At 37.0% G+C, this 25551-nt stretch overlaps 1 protein-coding gene across 5 annotated transcripts in view; it reads left to right on the plus strand.

Annotated features, from left to right (window-relative positions):
- The window catches only part of RASAL2 (RAS protein activator like 2), a 349271-nt gene that overhangs the window by 255415 nt on the left and 68305 nt on the right, over window positions 1-25551 (plus strand). For all 5 annotated transcript variants that reach the window (XM_049634019.1, XM_049634018.1, XM_049634015.1 and 2 more), the window contains one exon: window positions 11143-11249. In XM_049634019.1, the coding sequence (XP_049489976.1) occupies window positions 11143-11249 (107 nt within the window). The remainder of the gene's footprint in view (window positions 1-11142; window positions 11250-25551) is intronic.

Consider the following 25551-nt stretch of genomic DNA (forward strand, 5'->3'; position numbering starts at 1 on the left):
CCCCCCCCCCGTTAAATAAATAAACTTAAGAAATGAAAAATGAAACCCTATTACAGAAAATCAGAGACTTGAAAAATAGGAAGGAATCTATCATGAACAACTTTATGATATTTGAAAATTTAGAGAAATTGGGCATTTAAAGAAAGATACAATTTTTTAAAATTGACTATAGAAGAAACAGAAAATATAAGTAGGCTTGCAACTTATAACCATGAAAGAAATTGAATCAGTGTCTTAAAATTATCACCAATTGTGGTTTGATTTCTTATGTAGCTTGACTTCCGAAAAAGACTAATTGCTGGATTACACTTACATTAATATTTTCAATCAGTGACAATTCAGTTTTTCATCATAAATGAATTAATTGATATTCTGGTATCTAAATTGAAGAAGAAACTAAAAATCCTAGGAGCCCTGCTAAACCCTAAACGTGGCAGTTGAATCCCTATTGAGTCCCACAGGTGGTCAAGTTTCCCTTTGTGTTTAACTCTTACATCCTTTATTTAGAGGATTTTCTTAGAGAAAGAAAAAAAAAGTTCTTTCAAAATTTTCCTGATGGAGATGTACAAATAAAAAATTTAAGAAAATCAAGCTGAACAGATATCTAAAGAAAATGGAAATGAATAAGAAGAAATCAAGATTTAAACCTTATTATGTTTAAATGTGCTTCTTAAGGAAACCTGGAGATATGTGCATTTTCAAAAAGAATGATTCCTAGGAAACATCTCAAAACTTTTAAGCCTAAGCTTTCATGTAGTTTATTTATCAAAATCTCAATTATAGATGAAGATTCAAATTAATATACTGTACATAAAAAGACAGTGACTCTTAAACTTGACTATATGGTTCACTTTAATTCCATATGTGAATTAAAATAACTAGAAAACTGATTAATAATTTTACTATATATTAAGTTGAACCATATGACTTTGTATATGAAATAATTTTTTACCACTTTAACATACAAAAAAAGGGCAATTCTATATCACCCGATATGTTTATTAAAGGAGAAAAAAAGGTTGTCAGACTATACTGAACTATTTTTTAGTTGTTCAAATTTATTTGTTACTAATTATTTTATTTTGTTTTAGTACTCCTTGCAGACAAGCAAAATTTAGTGTAAATGGTTTATGAGAACATTGCATATTTAAAATTGAGAGAATTCTATTTACTAAAATTTGTTTAAAAATTGAGGCAAGATCACTATTACTCAAATCTTAAATTATTTAAACCTTGTTCAAGACATCACTTGCAGAATACTGTATTGGGCAGGAATGTAGTTTGGTACCTGAAACTAAAGAACATATGATCAAGTAATATGAACTTCTACAAATGTATTAATTGGAAATCAAAGAAATGTCAATAATTAGAACTGGTTTTGTGAAAGTAGTTGAACTGACATTGGTATTGAAGGTCACCTAAGATTTGGCAGATAGGTGAAAACCATTAGCAAAATCAGACATAGGGAATGAATATGACCAGTTTGAGATCAAAGATCATCTGTCTAAGGCAATTTGTTGGAAGGTGCTGGCAGAAAAGAGGGACTGTGAAAGGTGATGCCAGGTGGTTTTTTTCAACCTGACTATCTTAAGATCTCTAGGAAGGCAATTACATCAAGAAAGTAATGTTTTAGGGAAACTAATCTGGTAATGGCGAGCAGGATAGCTTTCAGCAGAAAAAGACAGGAGTCAGTGAGATCAGTTAGGAGAGTCCTGCCATGATCTGCATGAGAAGATAAAAAGTCCAAGACCAGGGTGATAGATGGTAGTGGAAATAAAATGGACAAAATGAAGCCAACAGACATTTTGAAAAGAGTTTTGACAACGTTGGTGGCAGATGGGGGTACAAATCAACATCATAGGCTTCTCCGTCTTCTGATACCTTCACTAAGAATTGATATCCAATGTAAACATTTTTTTTGTACAGTGCTATATGCATATTTGGCCCTTAGTACATGAATAAGTTCTCATCTGTGTATTAGAGGCCAAATATTTGTGTTTTCAGTACTTCAGTACTTTCTATTAATGCCTGTTTTTGGAACAAAACCCAAACTAGTCTTAAAAGTCCCTGGCATAATCAAGGACCAAATCTTTTTAGGTTTTTAAAGGTGAATACTGAAATCGTGGTATGAATAAATCAAAGATTTTACCCACAATTATTTATGAAAAATACTAATAGTGAGAACATATTAAGTCAGTTATAGAAAAAGTTTACAGTTCTTACATCTCTGTAAGTTAGAAGACAGTGTCTTCCAGAGTTGAACATAAAATATTATTCACCAAAATGAAGTTGTGAGATTAAGTTTTACAAATAACTCGACCGAAATGCTCAAAAACATCATTTTATGCTGAACAATGTTTTCTTAAAGATTATTCTTTGTAAAACCTAAGATCTTCATGCTATTTATCTATTTTTGTCTCATAGAATTGGCCTGAGTACTTATTTGTCCACTTAGGTGTACTTCAGAGGTGTACTTTAGAGGGGCAGGGTTTGGTCTTGTTTTTTTAACACTTCATTTTTTTAAGAGCAGTTTTAGGTTCATAGCAAAATTAAGAGGAAGGTACAGGGACTGTGCAGCCCCCTTCCCCCTCATGCACAACCTCTCCCATTACCAGTGTCCCCCACCAGAATAGTAACATTTGTTATAGTTGATGAATCTGCATTAACACATCATAATCACCCAAGGTCTGTAATTTACATTAGGGTTCATTTTTGATATTGTATATTCTTTGGGTTTGGACAACTGTATAATGACATGTATCCATCATTACAGTACCACGCAGAGTTTTTTCACTGCCCTAAAAATCCTCTGTGCTCTATGTATTCATCCCTCCCACTAAGGTCAGGTTATTTTTTGGAGGACTTTTTATCACTTTTTAATTCAAGCAATCAGTATTAGATGTTTTTATAGGTTGTTTCCTGATTTGTTCACATTTTTCACCATTCCATTAAGCAAGACCCCTTTCTCCCTCTTTACCCCATTTCCTCACCTGTTTCTTGACTAGAATATTCTTATTAGCAACAGTGTTCCAGGATTGAGCATTTTCTTTGGTGGGCTTTTTTGCACTAACTTACCCCTCTAAGAGAATGATTTAATTCTTTTTTTTTTATTTTAATTTCTATATGTGTGGTGACAAATGTTAGAGTTATTGTGATCATTCACAATATATACAAATATCAAATTATTAGGTTGTACATCTGAAACCAGTATCAATCTGTATGTCCGTTATAATCCCTCAGTTAAAAAAATTTTTTTCTACAGTTATTTAGTTTTGAGAGAGAGAGAAAGAGAGAGAAAGAGAGCGTGAGCAGGGGAGGGGCAGAGAGAGGAGACACAGAATCCAAAGCAGGATCCAGGCTCTAAGCAAGCTGTCAGCACAGAGCCTGACGTGGGGCTCGAACCCATGAACGGTGGTGAGATCATGACCTGAGCTGAAGTCAGACACTTAACTGACTGAGGCACCCAGGCGCCCCTATAATACCTCAATTTTAAAAAAGAAATGCATATCAGATTTACCTAGGAAACTTTTTGTAATATTTATGCCTAGGCTGTACTCTCCCCTTCCCCAAAGGTTGTAATTCAGTGGGTCTGAGCTGGGCATCTGTGTATGTATGTATGTATGTATGTATGTATGTATGTATGTATTTATTAATTAATTAAAATTTACATCCAAATTAGTTAGCATATAGTGCAACAGTGATTTCAGGAATAGATTCCTTAGTGCTCCTTACCCATTAGTCCCATCCCCCCTCCCACAACCCCTCCAGTAACCCTCAGTTTGTTCTCCGTATTTATGAGTCTCTTCTGTTTTGTCCCCCTCCCTGTTTTTATATTATTTTTGTTTCCCTTCCCTTATGTTCATCTGTTTTGTCTCTTAAAGTCCTCATAGGAGTGAAGTCATATGATTTTTATCTTTCTCTGACTAATTTCACTTGGCATAACACCCTCCAGTTCCATCCACATAGTTGCAAATGGCAAGATCTCATTGTTTTTGATTGCCGAATAATACTCTGTTGTATATGTATACCACGTCTTCTTTATCCATTCATCCATTGATGGACATTTGGGCTCTTTCCATACTTTGGCTATTGTTGATAGTGCTGCTGTAAACATGGGGGTGCATGTGTCCCTTTGAAACAGCACACCTGTATCCCTTGGATAAAGGGCATCTGTGTTTTGATTAAAAGATCTACAGCTGGGGCACCTGGGTGGCTCAGACAGTTAAGCGTCTGACTCTTGATTTCAGCTCAGGTCATGATCTCACGGTTCTTGAGATCAAGCCCCGTATCGGGCTCTGTGCTGACAGGGTGGAGACTGCTTAGGATTCTCTCTCTTTCTGCCCTTCACCCACTCACACTGTCTTGCACGCTCTCTCTCTCAAAATAAACATTTAAAAAAATAATAATGAAATAAAAGCTCTACAGCTGATTTGAATTCACAGCCAGGCTGGCAAGTCACTGGTTAAGTGGAATGCAATGTGATAACGCATTATTTTTTTTATTGAAATATAATTAACAGTGTCATTATAGTTTCAGTGATTCTGTACATTACTCAATGCTCACCACAATAATACAATGCTAAGTGATTTACCTCTCTTTAATATATGAAGAATTGTGTGTATGTTGTTAAAGCCCTTTGAGTTATTTTTAGGAAGAAGTAGGAAAATTGGGGTCTCCATGATTATTTATCTTATTTCTTCTCCATTACAGCATATTATACAAAACACAAGGAGAATAGGGTAACATATAGTAATTAAAAGTACAGACTATAGATCCAGACTGTGTGAGTTCCAATCCTGATTCTACCCTTTACCAGCTGTGCAAACATAGAGTAATAGAATCTTTTCTTGTTTTCTTATCTGTAAATGGAGGCGATAGTTCCAGAGAATTGTTGTAATGATGGAAGAGATAACTCCTATAAAACACGTGGCATGTAATAAGGAATAATAAATGATAGTTTGGTCTTGCAGGTATGTTCGTTATGTTTTTATCATTATTATTAAGATCCTTGGTGGTTATCACTAAGAACCAGAGATCTGCTTTGTGTTTGAATCTTAAGCTACCATGTAGACATCCATGAGCTGTTTTCTTAGCCTTTCTGGTTGAGACGGCTGTTTGCACTAAAGCTATTCTCTGCTATCTCATCCACTATCATCATGTGAAGTCCTAAGTTGAAGAAGTGAAGTACTTGTCGGTGTCCAAACTCCTTGACCAGAGAGAAATCAATATATTCTCCTATTATATTAATAAGAAGGAATTTTTAAAATAACAATAATAATAATAGAGAATAAATTTGTTGAAGTAAAGAAAAGGTGGGGAGACTGAATGGCTTTACTTCCTGAGAATTCACCACGTTTGTGTACTTAGCACCAATTGGTTTGGATTGAAGTCAGTGTCAAGGGCATGCAAACTTGAAAGGTCGGCTTGTTTGAGTGAAGTCCTGCAGTCTAAGTGATACAAATTGGATAAATTAAAGTGGCTCTGGGGATTTGTATTTCAGAGCAGCTAAATGGTAGTGACTGTCCTGTACATAGGCTTTAAAGCTGTAAAACTGGGATACAGCAGAAAATGTCCTACTGAAAAGCAGGTGGATGAAGTCTATAAACGCCCAGGTGCTACAGTGTTAGCAACTATATAAACGCAGTATGTAATTTTCTTCTCTTTGTTCTTGTCACTTTTCCTTTACAACATTGTTCTCCAACTGAATCTTTAAGGTCCCATTGCCTTTAGGAGTCTTCCAACGAAGCACAAAATCTCATTCTCCTGAAGCCTTTCCTCTTTCACCTTTTGCCATTTGTTTTGAGGTCCTTCTTGACCGAATACATACAGACCCATTGTCTAATAGTCTTCTTTCCTTCCTCTTTTTCCCCTTCTGCTCCTGTGGGAAAGGAGTTCTAATTTGGAATTCTCAGCATGAAGAGAGAAGTTCTTTGCTTATCTTATTCATTAATAACTTGAGCCACTGACATATCCTATCTTTTGTCATCATTTACACAATATCAGGGCAAATAGACGGTAGTGGAGTGGGCTCATTCGCAGCAGCACCCTGAAACTTCAGTGACGTGAATGCGTACACACAGTTTGGTGTGTAACTTTCTGTCAGGCTTGATTGAAATGTTACTGATTTTTAAAAAGGTTTTTGAAGTGAACTAAAAAGTTCCCCTTTCTAGACTAGAATAATATTGGAACACTTGTTTCCTAAATATAATACCCAAAATATTAAAGGGGCCTGTGAATAATTGTAATGGACAGAGCCTCCCTGTTCATTCATGTTTGATAATTCTGTGCACAAAATTACTAGAATTGACCCGGGTAGCCCTTCATCTGAAGTATTCAGGCACACGATATATGCCACACCGACTGCATCTGTGAACATGTAATGTTTTTCTGATCTGTCATAACTAGAGACTTTTGCTGTGAGAAGGGTATTTTGGTTCCTTACATCATTGTCCAACAAATTAAAACTTTATAAGTATCTTTCTACATTTTGGTTATTTTTCCTGTTGAATTTTCTGAAATTACTTTCACATTGGTAACTATTATTTTCTTTTAAATTTGGCCCCACACTCATCCAAGAGAATAATAATTGTTACCACCTCAGGGGCCCAAAGATTAAGGCAGATAGATACCAGACCCAGCACTTCGCACAAAACACTCAATATTAGCTAAAATTATCATAAAAATACTTCTGCCTTAGACAAAGTAGTCACAAAAGAGGTGCCTAAATAACTTTTATAGTACATCTTTTTCTCTTCAAAGAAATTATTTTGAACCATTTCTTAACGATGGTAACTTATTCTAAGAGTGACACACAGTATCAGAATTCATGACACCTGAGCCCTGGTATTTATGTTAAGTGTGTGCATGTATGACATGATGGCAAACAAACTTTGGTTAAATATGACTGAAAAAAAAGGTAAATGTAGGAGCGCTTGGGTGGCTCAGTCAGTGAACGTCCGACTTGGGCTCAGGTCATGATCTCACAGTTCGTGAGTTCAAGCCCCGTGTTGAGCTCTGTTCTGACAGCTCAGAGCCTGGAGCCTGCTTCGGAGTCTGTCTCCCCCTCACTCTGCTCTTCCCTGCTCATGCTCTGTCTCTCACAAAAATAAATAAACATTAAAAAATTAAAAAAAAAAAGTAAATGTACTTGATGCTTATAGATATTTGGCCATAATGATAACAGATACAACAGATACCTTTCTCATTTAGGATATTTTCAGGGGCTTTTGGAACCTAACCCTCAGTTAATATGATAAACATTTCCCTTTACTCTCTTTCCAAACATACAATATTCCAGAATTATTTCAATCACATTCATTATTCAAACTCCTGAAAAGAAAATACCTAAGAAAGTGCCGGTAAGTGTATCTCTCCATAGGGTTTCTCTGTGATTTATTATACCTTTTGGTGAAATGTGTTTGACCAGGTGGTTTTTCATTTCACAGTAAAAACCTGAAGTCTGCACATACAGGCCTACAGAGCCTACATGGTCTGAGCACACCTCCATAGTCTCAGGCTTTCTGCTGCTACTTACTGGTCCCTTACGCGCTGGCCTCCACGCTGCACTTTACTCCAGGAGCTTTGTATTGGCTCCCCCCTGCCCGCAGTGTTCTTCCCTAATCAACCTACAAGGCCGACTTCCTCACCTCATCTTCTCAACACAGCCCCACCCATTCACTGTAATTACTATAGTGAAATTACTACACCTCTTCATCTCCTTTACACTGTCCTGCTTTTTTGTCTTCCTTGAAATGCTTTCTGATATTTCTTCTCGATAAGTGAATTAAAGTCATGAACAGTACAACTATTAGGTTCTAAAGACAGACGTTGACTTCTGTCTGTTGAACAAGCACATCCTTCACCAAAAGTGCCTTTGCCCCTATAATCATCCAGCAGAAAAGATGAAATGGCTTACACAGAATCACACAGATAGTTGGGAGAGCACCCAGTCGTTCGCTTTGTTCAATAATGTTCCCTGCGGAGCTACGTTGGAGGTTGTCTGTCATCATTTTAAGTTGTCACTTCATCTTGGTTCATACCCAGTGGCAAAGGAAATGAAGAGATAAATTTAAAAGTTAACCAGGCTTTTCTATTTTATAACTTTTTGTGCCTTTCAATCTGCAGGTGGAAAATATCTTTAGAGGATGAGAAAGTGAATACAATGGTTTCAGACCTTAACTGAAACAATATTATAAGTCTCTGACTCAGTCTTAGAGAGTGAGCATATTTTAAAATAACTGTAATTAAATATTATGACTATGAAGGAACACTAATTCTTATAGCGGGTGAAAATAATGCAGGCGTCTGTAACGTGAGTGGGGGCAGGGGAGAGAGCCATCTAATTTTGGTCTACTGGAACCGGTATAGATTTTCCTTCTAACTCAGCAGAAGGGTGGCTTTAGGGGGATAGTAGCAGCTTTCCTTTCTGCTTGGAGATTTCAAGTTCAAGGTAGCTGGGCCAGTTTAATATGCAGGCCTGCCTGTGACTAATCCAGTGAGTTGTTCATTCGGCCCTTGCTGATGCTGCCACCATGGCTCTGAACGGCCACTGGTGCTTGGGTATATGTTCCTTTGCTCCACTTTGAAACAGTTCCGAATCTTCTGAAAATGAAAGAACTTGGGTATTCAAGGGCCTTTTTTTGCATCTGCAGATAAGTTGCCTTGTTGTGGGGACTGAGAAAGTCAGGGAGTGTAGACTTCTTCTCATTGGCTCATGCAGCTTATTTCCTTCCTTTTCCCTTTCTTTCCCCTCATCAATGCCAATTGTTCAAACTTCAAGAAAAATTTAATTTCCTCTTTTTGAACCTAGTAATATTCTCTAAGCCACACCAGAGTTGTGATTTTTCTCAAGGTACAGAAAGAGAATCTAAAAGAGGAAGAGAAGTACAACAAGTAACATATTTGTTAGAATTTAACATGCGGTTGCTCATTTTAGCCAATACAATTTCAAATTGTTAAAAGCACTGAAATATATTTATTTAATGAGTTCATATGCCTGAAAACTATAATTAGGTGTTTGAAAGAAAATGAGGAAATGTTTCCATTTTTTTCCTTATCCAGAACATTGGAAATTAAGGAAAACTGTTTACTGGATCATTTTAGTCTTGCTAATGGAACTTATTTTCCTCCAAGTTTGGTTTCTCCATCAATTATTCAGAGATTAAAATATATTGTAATATTTAATCTCATGTATCTTCTAATTATAGGTTATTATCAGAGGAAAGATGAGATTTTCTTGTGTCTTCACCAGACCCTCTCCCCACCAGCCTGCTCCCCATATATTAGAAATGCCTAACTTGGATAATCATTCTTTAAAGTCACGTTCCTAAAGTCTGAAGGTCTTGTTGTTCGGAGTGCTTTGCAAAGCTGGTTTGTTTAAATTTGGTGCTTTGTGCCATTGCCGTGAATTTTAGCTAATTGTACTGCCATTTTTTAGAAGTCATGTGTGCCTAATTCTGAAAATGGCTTTGTGCATTAAGGCTCATTTAACCACTGATGGTCAGAGAGAAGTTGAGAGACTTAACAGTTATTGCTCATAATTTTAAAACAGTGATAGCGTGGGACTTTCTTGTACTGCAGGCATATAAGACGCTATGTTGGCAACCTCTGTCATTAGCAATGTTGCAATTTGGCTTATGTCTTACTGGTCAAGATGTCACACAGAAGATATGTTTAGTTGTGGAAAGAAAATCAGTGTCCAGCATGCAAAGATGGTAACAGGGTAAGCACTTCCGATTGGATTTTCATAGGAGGGATTGATTTGTGTGCATTACTAGGTCTGTGTAAAATGGTGTCCTTTTGGCACTAGCTGAATATAAATTTCAGTAAATGTTTTTTTCTTGCTGCGGATTAGTGTAATACAGTGAAATTTTCTGAGGGGAGGCAGTGGTTGGGCGTCTGCTAATAGCCTGAAAGTAACTAATGAGGATGTGCAGTCGGAACGATTGATTGAATAGCTGCAGTCCTGTGTGTTTCTTTCTCGCTTGCTCTCTCTGCAAGCTGTAGGGAGGGAGGGGGAAGAGCAAGACACAGGGAGGGAGCGAGAGAAAAAACGCTTTCTCTTAAGTAGAAGTAGCACGGATCCCAGGGGCCAGGAGGCCAGAAATGGAAGTTTAAACTGCATCTATCTTTTAAAGGGAGAACAGCAGGAATCAAAATGTCAGTCTCCGGAGTCACGATTTACTCCTTATTTTTTAAGATCTGGAAGATAATACAGAGTACTTTTTTTAGGATGTGTTTTTTTTCCTTGTCCATGTTGAGATTATCTAATGTTATCTGAGAAGCTGGATTCCTATATGTCTGTCAGTTGACGTGGAGATGGGAAGCAGTTGTGATAAAGGTATAATATGTGTATATCTATCATCTGTGTGCGTGTGTATGTGCATATATATATGCATATATTTATATCACTCTATGAAAAAAATGTTTAAATGTAACCTTAATATAATGTACAGTAATTAAATTAGAAAATATCACATCATCTGCAAAATCCGAAGCTTGTTAGGTCAGTTTGAACAGATTTAGGAATACAGAGTAAGATCTTAGTAAGGTCATATTGCCAGCACAAGGAGAAGCTGATCTATTTTTATATCTGCATAGGCATATATGTTATTTTATCCTAGCAGCAGCTTTCAGTCGCCTCATGGCCCTTTGGTTGCAGTCTGGTGAATCATCTTATCTGCACAGAACTGAACTTTGACCTTTGTGCAGACACCATCGAATCATGTACAACACAAGACTATATTTTGTTCACAAGAATGCCAAAATTGTCTTTGGATTCTGTTAACTCCTATGTTGCTGACAAATAGAGAAGTATATTCATGCACTGTGAGATGCGAATATCAAGTGAATTTATAGATCTTAAACATAGCTCAGAAAATGTGAAAATACTTTTTATGTGTGCACAGATAAAATTATAATCTGTCATGCTAAAGCGGATTCTTAACTGTGACCAGGTCTCCCTAGTGTCTTGATAGTTCGAATACCACAGAGAGAAACAGAGAAATCATGTGGAGATAGAATGTAATATGCCTTTAAAGGAAACTGATTTTTTGTGGGGGAGAAAACCCCCAATAATTTTACATTGTAGTCAAAGATCCTAAATTTCGGTTTCTTAATGATGTTTTTTTTCTTCTTTTCCAGAGGTGCCGGCAGAAAGGTCCCCCCGCAGACGGAGTATCTCAGGGACCAGTACATCAGAGAAACCCAACTCCATGGACACTGTAAATACCTCACCCTTCAAAGTACCAGTAAGTGCTCCTCCTCTCTAAAAGATATTTTACTTTTCTCTCCTTTCTTCTTAGAGACAGTTACTAAGGAATCCACACATTTTGCTCAAGAATTTCTTTATAATACTGAAGTTAAAGGACACAGTTATCAACTTATGTAGATCAACTGTGGTTAATGTCCACCACTTTGAGTAGAAGGTTTATTACATTTTAGGGAATAATTATTAAATTCAAATTCCTCTGACCTACAGAGTACAAATCTTTTGCAGGATGCCCTTTTATGAAGTTACTAGTGAAAATCTGTTACCATTCTGTAAAGATGCTGGTAGCATTTTTTTTTTTTTTTTTTACAAATGGGAAGAGTTTTTTGGTTTTTGGTGTTTTTCATTTCGTTTTGTTTTGTTTTCCTTGAGCTAGAGCATAAACAGTGAATGATGGGACTCATAAAGTTGCAGAGCAGATTATCGGAGAATTAGACGATTGTGAGTTCTATTCCTGAGACCTGGCCTGTGCTTTGCTTAAGCCATCTTTTGGATGACCATCTAAGTGCTTAAGAAATACCCTGGAAGAAATATTCCTTAAACTGACTAGGCAGTACTAAGAGTCAGTATTAAATATTGAATGCTGAGATCAGAAGGCTAGAAGCGATCAGGTCAGCTGACCAACACTTGCAGTTCTGTTTTGTACCTTCTTGATATAACTCTCAGTAACCCAGATTTTAATCCATCCATTTTCTTTGCTTATTTAATAAGAAATACACTGCCTAATTCTATCATTTCAGTAAAACTTATTGTTTTTAAACTTGAAAAGAGTAACTATCATGAAGCTGGCCATTATTGTAGGTACAATGGAAAACACTATAAAGTAGAAGTAGACTTTTCTATTGGGGGAAAAAAAGATGATTTTCTTTTAATTCAGCTAAGTTAATATGTTGTATTCCTTATTTATATATTCCACTACTTTTTATTTTTTTAAGTTGGGAAAACTCTGTAGGTTGAAATGATATTTTGAGATGTATAAGCTGGTATTCATTTATAAGTCAACCAACATGAATGTTTTATTTTGGATTAACTCTGAAGAGCAAGATTTCCCTTTATTGTCTCTCAGTGTCTTGTAGAGTTTTTGAGTATCTGTTACTGTGTGACACCTTCCAAATGTTTACAGATTCTCTCATTTTTAAAGATCACAAGCAAGATTGGATTAATATTCTAACAATATTATGATGGAATGATAAAATATCAGATTTCATTCCTTTTACTAAATTTCTTTCTTCCATAGACATAGCTTCCCACTTAAATGTTTGGGTTTTTTTAATGAATGAAAAGGGCATTTTTTTTTTTTCTCTTCCCTCCCCTTCTTGTTTTCCTGATGAAACAGAAATCAAATATAGTGAAACTGACTATCCATACACAGTGTTTGGTGAAAAGGATTGAATTAGAATTTGTAATTTTCATACAAGCCTGCTAAAATAGAATGGTTAATTCTTAATTTTTTTTTTTTAAAGTCAATAACTGAAGAAAAATATCCTTCTATAACATTCAAGTACTTCTATTGAATCTGAAGTTCATGACTGGGCTTTTTAAGTTTGAATTAATTAAGAACAATAATTTTCATTTGTATTTAAACAGTTGATAGCTAATTTGAGGTTTACCTTAATAATAATACTAATTACTCTTGAGTAAAAGTAATAAACCAATGATGCACATACATGATGGTGAGCACTCCTTTACAGACCATTTATTCAGCTGTTACTCTTCTGACAACCTCAGCCATCTCACAGATTAAGAAATATTGAAGGAAAGAAGGAGCCTCTGACTGGCAAACTGTAGTTCCAAAGCCCATGCACTTAGCTCTCTAGGAGAATTTAACTATTCGTAAGTTCTTACCTAGGCAGTTATTTGAAAAATAACCATCAGAACACATTGATTGTAATTTTTGAAAAAATGAAGTGAGTTGGGGGGAGGAGGCAGAGGAAATGAAAAGCAAGGACTCATAAAAACAACCTGAATCCACTTATTATAAAGGCAAATAGCCCAGTGTTGCCATTGAACTACAGGAGTACCATTGAATTACAGGACACATGGAGAATAGTGAAGTAATTGACATTGATAATAATGATCCTGAATCATTAAGAAAAAGTGAAATTATATTTGTCATGCCGGTTTTCTTTTTAAAGTGTCACTGTGCAATATTGTGATATATATCCATTGAGAATATTTTAAATCTTGAAAATATCTATTGCTTATAAAACTTGTTATCCAGAAAAATATGGTTTGTGAAATGCCTTATTCCATGATGGCTCTGGATAAATAATTTATATTCTCTTAAAAGAAATCAAAATATGCTGTCTAAAAGAGGCAATGCGGTACTCAGATATCTGGAAATTCACAGTCTCCTTATAATACCAATAACTAATGTGACTGACTTAAATGTAGTGCCAATTAGAATTGTGTCTAGCTTTCGGATCAACACAGAATGCTTTTGTAATTAATATCACAGTGGAGTCTGCATGTGAGAAAGCAGTGTAAGAAGGAACCAAACTTTGAGATACTTAACTAAGTTACTAATACAGTATCCCATGCTATTAGCATGATTGTTTCCATGGAAGTGATCCATGTTAACTTTCTGAAGGGGCAAAAGTGAGATTTAAGCACAAGTGCTTGTGATCCTAGGATTCATGTGTCTTTCCTGTGGTGTAAACAGCAGGTTCACAACTTATCAGGTGGACCCTCCAAAGGGCTTACTCTTCCCGGCTCCATTTTCAAGCAAATACTGAGGGCAGATAAGTAGTTTTTAGCAAAAGCCTTGACTGAAATTATTGACAGTGACACACTTCCCGAATGGTTGCTTTGGGCAAAGTATTAGTGATTCACCAATTATTGATACTTTCTTGGCACTAGGTCCTAGGGACACAGAAACGAACACAACAGAATTTTCCACTCCCAGAGAATTTAAAGTCTAGTAGTAAGAGACAGAAAAATGACCAGATTCATAAGGAGGTAGATAAGCATGGTGACACAGATTTTTAACAATGCATTGTGTGAGCAAAGGCTTTTCCGGGGAGCCAGTATTCGAGCTGTTTCAAAGGCTGAATGAAAATAATTGACGGGAAGAAGAGTATCCCAGGCAGAGGCAAGAGCAGTTTAGAAAGACACACTTCATAAAGTGACTGAGGCTTGCAGGGGATATAAGGGTTCAGTGAGCAGGAACCAAAAGGCATGTAGGCCAAAATGGCAAGAGAGAGGATGGGGAGGTAGGTTGGGGCAAGACTGGGAATGTTTGTTTGTCAAACTTGACTAAATTTGGCTGGCCATTAAAGCGCTAGAGATTTGTTTTCTGAAATATTTATCTTGGCTCAAAAGCTAAACCAGAAAGGAGCTAGCCATGGACTCTCCAAAAGGGCTTTCTTCCCAGCTCCATTTGTGTAAATACTGTGAAGTATTGGTAAATTTCTTGACTCTTCCCCAAGTGACTCTTTTTCCCCTTGCTATCGGCATCATAACTCAGGGCGACAAGTAAGGGACTGCCTGCCATTCAAGAGAAGGCCAGCCCTGCACCCACCCCAGGCTATCAGCTGTAGAGTAGTGGTTAGCTTTTGAGAGATCAGGAGAAGCAAGGGGGTAAGAGTCACTTGTATCCTGCTGACTGCTGCTGGATGTGGTAGAAAGGAGCCAGGGAGTAAAGATTGCAATGAGCCCAAATTAGGGAAACCCCAAACCTTTGTATATCTTTCCCATTCCCCAAAATGTATATTTTTATAATCTTAGAATGGATAGCCAGTACAACAGTCTATTCATGTGTACTTCTTACTTAGTCTAAGCCATCTTTATGCCCGTGGTAGACAGACGAGTCAATAAGTTGAAATAAGCTGAAAAGTAAAAATAAACATAAGAGGGAACTTAGGTGGCCACTGAATCTATAGGTAAGGCAAGGTCTTGGTGTTTAGGAATTTTCAGTGCATTTGTACTTTTATCTAATCATAGGCATAAGGAGAAGCAGTGATCTGCAGGATACTTTTCCTGTTTCTTCTGTTCATTCCATGTTTCTTTACCTTAATTCCAACTGCAGTTGTTTGTTTCTAGGTCCATGTCCCTCATTAGACAATAAATATCTCCTCTCATCTTTGTAGCTACCTCAGTGCCTAACACAGTACCTTGCACACAGTAAGCACTCCACAAATAACTGTTTAATGGATAAGGCATTCATGACTTACTGAGTGACCAGAGTCAAGGGAGTGTCTCACGTTTACTCTCTTAGTATTACTCATGATATCTCAGTCAAATGGATTACTAAACCTTTTAATAATCACCAAGCGATCGTTTGGAGTAAATGCGTGTACCTGTGCAAAAGAGTTACATGTTTTTCTTCAACCAAAAGAGATTTTAATATATATTTGGAATTCAGGGCTTTTTGGTATTTTATGTATATCGTGTATTCTGTGTCTACTTACACTGGGAAGTGTAACTAGATAGAAACCTTTATTTAATGTTTTGTTTCTGTGGATGTTTCTTTGAGCCCTTTACGTGTCACATATATGTGTAAGCTCACAATGTTTTTGCAGATCTGAGTTTTGACTATCAGCTTCTTCAGGAACACTTTTAGTTATTTGAGTCGTTTTTGCCTCTTTTTAAAGATGCTATTTTTCACTTGTTTCTTTATCATATTGCTAGACTTTTTACATTTGTCACATTTGTGCTTTCCTTTAAATAAAACATCCATTGTATGGTTTATACATTGTTAAAACTATATTCAAATAATATTTACAGGGGTAATTAGGAAGAAACGAGTAAACTAATGAGTTATCCAGGTACTTTAATTCAGAAAGGAAAAATGATCATGCCTTGTAATTGTATATATTTGTTTCCCATTGCCTGAGTGTTTGGAACCGGCTTCTTTCTTTAATGTTCTATTTATAAAGTGACTATTGATATTTATGATTTTTATATCACTTCTCCTTAGACGATGCCATCCATTTAGCTTTGGCTAAAAGAAAGCGGCTTGTGTTCCGGGCCAGGTGCTTGGCTTAGTGTTCTCATTTCCATAACACAATGGTCTGAGTTGGCCTTCCATGTAAATGTAACACAATGCAGTCGCAGCTGCTTCGTTTGTATTAGCTTTGAGCTTGGCTCTGAAAGAATTCAGGCACTAAAATTTATGCCAAGACAACCAGAAAGCATAGTTGAACTAAGGCAGTAGCTGACTGTTCCTTTGTAACCTTTCTTGTTCCTGTGACAGTGACACCTGAGCATTCCCAATCAGATAGAGTAGATACAAAAGATTGCCAAAAGATGAAAACTTGGCATAGTTTTTTAAAAAAAGTAAAGCTTTAGAATAATAAATGTAGATGGAGTTAAATTCTTGTGTAAAAAGAAATGTTACATCCTTTCTTAAGTATCAAGATGTCAGGCTCAGTTGGTATTGGTCTCTGTTTTGAATAGAATCCTCAAGAAGATCCTTAATAAGATTTTTGTTTTTCCAAGTTAAACAAAGAGACAGAGCTTCATGCCCACTTGATAAAGATCAGATAGGGGTGTCTGGGTGGCTCAGTCAGTTAAGCGTCTGACTTTGGCTCAGGTCATGATCTTGCGGTTCATGGGTTTGAGCCCCACACTGGGCTCTGTGCTAACAGCTCAGAGCCCGGAGCCTGCTTCAGATACTGTGTCCTCTCTCTCTCTGCCCCACCCCTGTTCTCTCTGTCTGTCTCTCCAAAAAATACATAAAAATTGGGAGAAAAAAAAAAAAAGATCAGATAGTGTTCATTGTCAAAACCAGTGGTTTTCAACTCTGGCTATTCCTAAATATCACCTAAGGAACATCCACCCCCCCTCCCCAAACAAAACCTAATGCCTGAGCTCCACCTCAAACCAGTTAAACCAAAATCTCTGAACTAGAACCAAGTATTCTGTATTTTTTTTTTTAAACTCCCAGATGATATACCCAGGGTTGAGAACTATTTGTCTAAATGATTAGTTAATATGTTAGGAACCAATTTTTTTTCTTATTTTAAAGAGAACACGAGTTGGGGAGAGGGGCAGAGGGGAGAGAGAGGGAAGGAGGGAAGGAGAGAGAGAGAGAATCTTAAGCAGACTCCATGCTCAGCATGGAGCCCGACACGAGTCTCTCTCCCATGAACCTGGGATCATGACCTGAGCTGAAATCAAGAGTCAGATGCTCAACCAACTGAGCCACCCAGGCACCACATATTAGGAACCCATTTTAGTTCATGTCTTTTCTGTGGACATCATTTCTTTTTTTTGTACCTTTAGGTCTGGCATAAGAAACTAGTAAGTGATATTTTTTCAGTGGCCTGCCATTGCTTACAAATTGCTGCATTGTATATTAGTTGCCCTTCCAAGTGTTTGACACAGTCCATTTGAACGACAAGTATAAATGTACAAAATACAAAATAGTGACCTCTGGCCAGCCTAAGAATCTCAGTCTCAGGGGTGAAATAATCCATTTTAATTCATAGTAGCCATGGTACAGTGCCATTTCAATTTTTGTATTCCTCATTGCAGTTGCATTCCTGGGCACTTAAAGTTCTGTCTTCTGCTACTTAAAGATTCTGTATCCAACTTCTCTTCTTCCCTTTACTGACCATCTGTGTGGAGTTAAAATCCAAAGTAGGATCACCCTGCAGTGGTACCTCTTTTTAATAGAGAGTATATTTATATATATATATATGAATATATAATACATGAATATATTCATATTATGTCTATCAAAATAGTATTACCAGAGGTAAAAATAATGTAATAAACATAAGAATGCCAGAAAAGAAAAATTATAGCCTGAGGGTGTTAAATATTAACTGTACCTTTAAATCACTTTGTAATCAGGAGGGGTATAAATTTTAAAGTTTTTAATAATAAATACCCTAGAAACTATAACATTTGAAGCAGAGAAACAAAAAAAAGGAATAAGGTTAGATACAATCCCTTAAGGGAGATAGAAAGGAGACAGCAAATACCCAGAGGAAGAGGGAACCAGAATGGCAGGGAATATGGCCAAGATTCTAAACTTGAAAGAATCAAAGCACGATGGAGACTCTCCTCTGTCTATGGTTATTCATAAACATATTTGCAGCAGTGTTAACAAGTGGAGTTTCCAGTGTCTCTTGCCCAGGAGAAGAGGGCCACTTGAGAGAGAGAATGCGATGAACTCACAGCTCGTTCTTATGGATAGAATACTACAAGGGCTAATGCCCACTTAAAGAACATGTAATTAACCGCTAAGTATAACTGGTATTAGATGCTTTCCTCTTTCACAGAAGTTAGGAAGCTAGAGATATAGAAATGAAACCTTGCCAACTTCTCAATTTTGCTAGTGTTAGCTGTACCGGAAGGTGTTTTTGTACTTCTTGGCTATACCTATACTCTGCAGGCTACAAGCATTGCTGGTAAACAGTAACACCCTTGAGTGCCTTCCTGCTGTCATGCCCATTAATTCTAGAACCAATGCCAGTACCATTCCACTGGAGTTTTAAATGTTTATTTTATATTAAGCCTCTACTAATTTCATTTGAAAATAACTTTATTCCCAGGTTATTATTTGATTATAATATCACTACAAAATTTTTTGTCAGACTGTTGTAGCTATTAAAAGACTCCAGAAGGATTTTAATAGACATTTCTCCAAAGAAGATATACAAATGGCCAAAATTCACATGAAAAGATGCTCACCATCATTAGTCATTAGGGAAATGCAAGTCGAAACCATAGTGAGATACCACTTCATACATACTAGGGTGACTGTATTCAAAAAGAGAGAACATAATAAGCATTGACAAGAATGTGGAAAAATTAGTACACTATATGGTGGAAAGGAATGTAAAATGGCACAGCCACTTTGTAAACAGTTTGATAGTTTCTCAAAAGGTTAAACGTAGTGTTACCACATGACCTAGCAATTCTACTTCCAGGTATATATACGAGAAAATTGAAAATGTGTTTATACAAAACCTTATACGTGAATGTTCATAGCAACATTATTTGTAACAGCCTAAAAGTAGACACAACCCAAATGTCCATCAGCTGAAAAAGGATGGATATACAAAATGGGGTCTCACAATACAGCAGTATTGTTCAACCACGAAAAGGAGTGAAGTCCTGATACATGCTACAACATGGAAGAACCTTGGAAACATGCTAAGTGAATGAACCCAGACACAACAGGCCACGTATTATATGGTTCTACTTAGGTGAAATGGCCAGCGTAGGTAAATCCATAGAGAGAGAAGCTAGATTAGTGGTTGCCAAGGGTTGAGCCAAGAATGACTACTCATATGTATGGGATGTTTTTGGGGAGTGATGGTAGTATTCTGGAATTAGACTGTGGTGACTGTTACACAACGTTTTGAATATACAACAGCCACTAAATTTTGCACTGTAATGAGTTTGATGGTGTGTGAATTATATTTCAATAAAGCTATTAAAAAAACTTGAGAAAAAAAGTATAGACAGTATCTGAATACTTGTTAATATTGATTACAAGTTGAAATGATAGTATTTTGGGTATGTTGGGTTGAGTGAAATATATTTTGGGGAGGAAAAAAGACAAAAAAATGCATTTCATTATATATTGGCTGCTCATTTTCTTCAAGTGGGTGTGTGGTGTTTTTTTTTGTTTTTTGTTTTTGTTTTTTTGGTGCTCATTAGTGATACTTTGCATATTTGCATTTTTATGCAAACTACCATAATTTTGCCTGCAATAAAGAAGCTTATATAGCTTCATACATTTTTACTTAAGGATATAGAAATATGAAGCACGACATATGGTTTTAAAAGAAAAAAAATTATGGCAATCATATATATACATGTAGATATTTTTTAATTTTTGCAAACTTTTACATCTTAAGGGTTATTCATATATAGTGTACTTTATAATCTCTTCATAAGTTCATGGTTATTGAATAAACTCCTTGATTTTTTTCATTTTGTATGTAGTCCGCCTTTGCCTCTGTATTTTTCTGTGATGTTTTATATGTGGGTCTGTTTAATGGGATAATGCCGAGGTGTTCATATTAGAAGGACCTTTTAATGACTTTTTGTATAGCAATGAAATTAATGATCAACAAATCAGGAAATAGTGATGCTGTTTTCTTGGAGAATATTTTTCTAAACAGTCCTCTGTATTCTATTAACAGTTCTGATGTCCCATAGTAATTTAAATTTAGCTTGCCCCATACTGTGTGCCCCCCAAACACTTATGTTTTCCCCCAAAACTATATTCCTCCTGAATTTCTAGCTTTGTAGTACTACAGATTTCTTCAGTTCCCGCAACCGTAGTATTTTCTTTCCTCCCAAATTCAGTTACCCTATCTTCTCCTCTCCTCAGATTCATCCATCCATCTTCCAGCCCCGCTGCTACTTACTTGAGTTATCAGTGCTTGTTATCCTTCCCCTGAACCAATACCAGGACCTGCCTCATGAGCATGAGACAAGCGCATTGCACTCAGAAAGGCCCCTTGCATAGACTTTAATGTTCTGTGGTCACCATCTTAAGATTCTTATTGATCCATCTTTGGATTTGTGTTCTGTAAGTGGGGCCCCTGGGACAGTGAAGCACGTACTGGGACTTGGGAGCCAAGGCCCGTCACCACCTGCCGTTGCTTCCCTGGGATGGATTCTCTTCCACCCACTTCCCCACCCCCAGAACTCCTACCAGCCTCCCTGCATCCACCTCACCCAGCCCTAGCTTTCACTCTCTGACCCTGGCATGGGCCTTTACACAAGCATAAAAAGATAGGAGTTGGGCTGGGCACCCCATGGCACCTCCAGGCAGGGGCGTCCTTCCCCTGTTTGGTCAGCTTCACCAGTATCTGGCAGGCGGCCGAAGGCCACAACTCAGTTGGAGTGAGCCTCTTGGCCACCCCCAACCCAGATACCTAGTGAATTGCAGAGGCAGCTGTGAACAGGGAAGAAGCCTGGCTCAACTTCCCTACACTGGGCCCGGGCATGGTACATGGCTTTGTTGGCTGGGGAGAGGCAACCTGGCAGCCAGTGGGCCACCTACATAGTGAGTCATGGGCTGGGGCCCCCGGCACCTGTGAAGGTCTGCACTTGCCCCGGTGCCTGAGGGAGCATGACACTAAATAGCAAATGAAAAACATCATAGCAGATAGGGAGAAAGACTGCTCAAGAAAGGAAAGTTTTCTATTTTAGTACCTTTAATGGCCTGTGTTCCTGCCTTTCAAACAAGGGCCCACGTATTTTGCACTGAGCCCCTCCAACCATGTAGCCAGTTTCATCTAGTACAGGAAAGACTTTAACTCATCTCCTGGCATCCAACACCTCTGTCACCCACTTTAGCCTTAACACTGCTGCTCTAACCCTGATCATTACTTGACTCTCCCCTGCTCAGAGTCTTTTAGTAATTCTCTGTTATCCCATGCCCATGGACATGACCAAATTTTGTACATTTTATTTGGCTTGCACAGCGGGTTCTTTCCACTCTCCTCTTTCTCTTCCTTCCCTCTCCCCCTCATTTAAATATTTCCAGACAGAGCTGGCTTTTCCATCAAAAAGCATCAGTCACCCGCTGAAAGCTTTTGAGTTTGATTTGTGTTTTACAGGATGATAAAAACCAAAGTTCGCTTGGCACAGAGAACCTTTCGTTATCAAGTTTTGGGCTGCCCTTCCAGTTTCATTTCCTAATACCCAATATCACCATCCCCACCCCCACATCTCTCAGCCTCCAAACTTACAGGGTTCTCTTAGTGTCCTTTTTTTTTTTTTTTTTAACCAAACTTAAAAGTTCCCAAACAAGCTTTCTCAGGTATCTTTGCACACTTCTGCCTAACAAGGCCAACTTCTGTGTTTCCTGAAAGTATTCTCATCCTTTAAAATTCAGCTCCAGTGTCTCACTACCTCTTCTAGGCAACATCAGCCTTGACTTTCTCTGTTCTTCCATAGATGTGTGCATTTATTTGTTATAGGATTGGTACTGGTATATTGTAGCCTCATTATTGGCATGGTTGCCTTCCCTGATCTGTGATATTCTGGGTGGTGGTCTCCAGAATAGGGTGTATATATCTTGTAGGGTGCTTAATATGATGCATCTGAGTTGCAGAAAGAAAATAATAAATATTTAATTTTTAAAATTACACTCCTTAAATTTTTATGTTATTGAATGTTTTATAATCATACATTAGAACGTTCTTATGTTTTACAAGTAAACAATTTTAGGAACACATACCAACGATATTTTACTAATTTGATACATAGTCAAGGCAATTTAGAAACTACTCTTCAAGAAGGGTCAGGACTGTATCTTGTTAATCTTATAATTCCAGCACAGGCCTTTTCTGTTTCCTAACCTGTTTATGAAAACTCACTGAATATATAGGTGACATTCATGATTACCCAAGATATGCCCATTGCAAAGACGTTAACCTCTTAAGCCATAGCATCTTCATCATTGATGGTTTAATATTAGTCAAGGTTGTGTACTGTTTTTTTTTTTAAGGGTCTACACTAATCTGTTAAATAAAACATAATTAAGGGAAAAATGTAGTGAGTAGAAGGAAGTAATTTTCTTTTAATGGGAGTCCTGTGAGATTAATGACAGAATAACATGGGGACTATCTTGGTTGGCTTCTTACTCAAGGAATAATTGGATATGTAGGAATGTGTTCTACTCTCAACTCTTTCAAAGTTAAATGAGGGGCGCCTGGGTGGCTCAGTCAGTTGAGCATCCGACTTTGGCTCAGGTCATGATCTCATGGTTTGTGGGTTCAAGCCCCACATCAGGCTCTGTGCTGACAGCTCAGAGCCTGGAGCCTGCTTTGGATTCTGTGTCTCATTCTCTCTCTGCCCCTCCCCCACTTGTGCTCTGTCTCTCTAATAAACGTCAAAAAAAATTTTTTTAAGTTAAATGAAAAACAGACAATAGCTCCAGCAGAAGTGAAGGCCAAAACCTGATGATCTGTCCTTAGCTACCGGGGCTCATATCTCATGCAGTCACTGAGACCACTGTCACTCAGGGGCTCTTGTCCATTAAAATCGGGTGCCCGCAGTTGAAAAATCCTCTGACCATATGATTTAGGGCCGGTGTCCCCTGCCTGTGTAATTCTTCCAGGGCATTAGTACAAGGAGTTCATATTAGCATTTAGGAGCTTGTATCTAAAACAGGCAAAGGAGTGATAAGAGCTTTATTTTTTTAAGGTATGTTCAGTTAGTGTCTCACTTGTGTGACCCAGAGCAAATTGTTTGACCTACTCTAAGGCCTCTGATGCCTTTTTTATGATAATGAAATATTACACAGATATTTTAAGATCCTTGAAAGTTGCAGGATAAAAGGTACTATATACTAAGGATCAATATGTTAATATTTGGGGCCTAAATTTATAATAAAAACAAATATTTGCAGTATTAGAAGCAGTATAGTTAGGAAATAGCCTCTAGAAGTTATATAAATATGCCTAATAAAATCCTTTCCTTGATTTATTTCTCCTTCCTTTCCCCCATTTTATTTTATATATATTTTTAAAAAGTCATCGTGATCGACATTAGTAAAGAATAATTATATTGTTTTACTTGTATCTTTTGCTTACCACCATTTCCATAATATGGGTTGTAGGTGCATTTTGTTTTACCAGAGGCAGTAAGAATTTTATTTTTTTAAATGACTCCTAGGCTCCAAAGCCCCCCTCTCTCTGCGATGCTTTTATTCTTAGAGTCCTAGAAATGAGAGATAGAAAACTTCAATTAAAGTCATCTAGTCCATCTCCCCTGACAATGAAAAAGTATCTCTCACATTCTATTATCTGATGCTTTTTCAGGCTTCCATGATAACCTCTGGGAGACTGTCCAATAGACTAATAGACCTCACTTCGGGAGAATGTTCTCTTTCTTAGTTTTGACCTATCATTTCTCATTATTTTATCCCTTAAAGCCATTTTTCTTATATGCATACTCTGTGAACTTAAGATCAGCAGTCTCTGCCAGTCATAAGAAAATCAACATACATCTCATTAGCAGGAACTAAGGTATTCTACAGAAGTGAATATTCCAGATACAAAACTTTTCCTCTTGAAACACAAACTTAGTTTAATTTAAATAATTTTGAGGAGTTTTTTCCCTTGAATGCATTAGGTATTTTCCGTACCTTCTTAAGTGTATTGAACTTTTCTTAATAATTCAGGTTAATCATTAGCATTCCACAAGTATATATTAAGTAACTCACTGTATGCTAAGCATTGAAGAAACACAAAGATGAGCTCAATAATGTTTGCTTTCAGGAGTTAAGACTCAGTAGGGGATATAACATAGGAATAGAACTAATTATTGGTCAAGACAGAGGAAAACAGTCATATAAACAAAAGAGCTTAGATAATCAGAGGCGAGGGACTAACTCCTATTAGAGAAATCAGGGATGGTTTCCTGAGAAGTTGGCATTTGAAATAAATAGTGTAGGGACAACTGAGTGTCCATTTGCAAAAAAAAAGATAAATTAGATGTGTATTTCACACCTCACATAAGCATGAACTCCAAATGGATTAGGGATCTAAATGTAAAATTAAATAAATAAACCATATAAGTACTAGGAGACATTGATAAATTCTTCTTTGACCTTAATGTAGGAAAAACTTTCTGTAATGGTTACTTTACTGTAATGGTTACAGAGGCAAACATGTTTTTTTTTAATTGTCTTATGATTTATTAACATCATAAGAAACTTAAAAGACAACCAGCTGACTGAAAGAAAATATTCACAACATATAAAGGACTATTAAAAATTGAGGGACAAATGACCCAAAACTCAATAAAAGAACTGAAGAAAAACAAAGTATGAACAGATGATTCTCAAGCACTATAAAAATTGTCCTGAATATATTGAAAAATGTTCAAACTCACTTATAATCAGAGAGATTCAAGTTAGAACAATATTTTGAGGCTATTTCACCTTTAGGTGAGCAAAAACTATACAGTATGACATCAGATTTAGTTGGTGAGATCATGGGAAACAGACACTCTCATACATTAGTGATGGGAATCCAAACTAGTACAACCCTTCTAGAGGGGATTTTGGCAAAGCTACTATGTACTCACCCTTTGACCCAGCAGCCCCACTTCAAGCAGTCTACCGAAGATTTACCTCCATCAGCATAAAAATTCATAGGCACCAGGTATTCTTGGCAGTATTGTTTATAATTGCAAAATATTGGGAACAACCTAAATGCCTACTCATAAGAAAGTAATGACATACGCCACGTGTGGAAGGAAGGTAAAACAATGGCCCCCAAGATGTCCATGTGTTAATACACAGAATCTGTGAATATGCTATTTTACATGGCAAAAGAGACTTTTGAGATGTGATTAAG

Source organism: Panthera uncia, chromosome F1, assembly GCF_023721935.1.
Source record: "Panthera uncia isolate 11264 chromosome F1, Puncia_PCG_1.0, whole genome shotgun sequence".
Classification (NCBI taxonomy): Eukaryota; Metazoa; Chordata; class Mammalia; order Carnivora; family Felidae; genus Panthera; species Panthera uncia.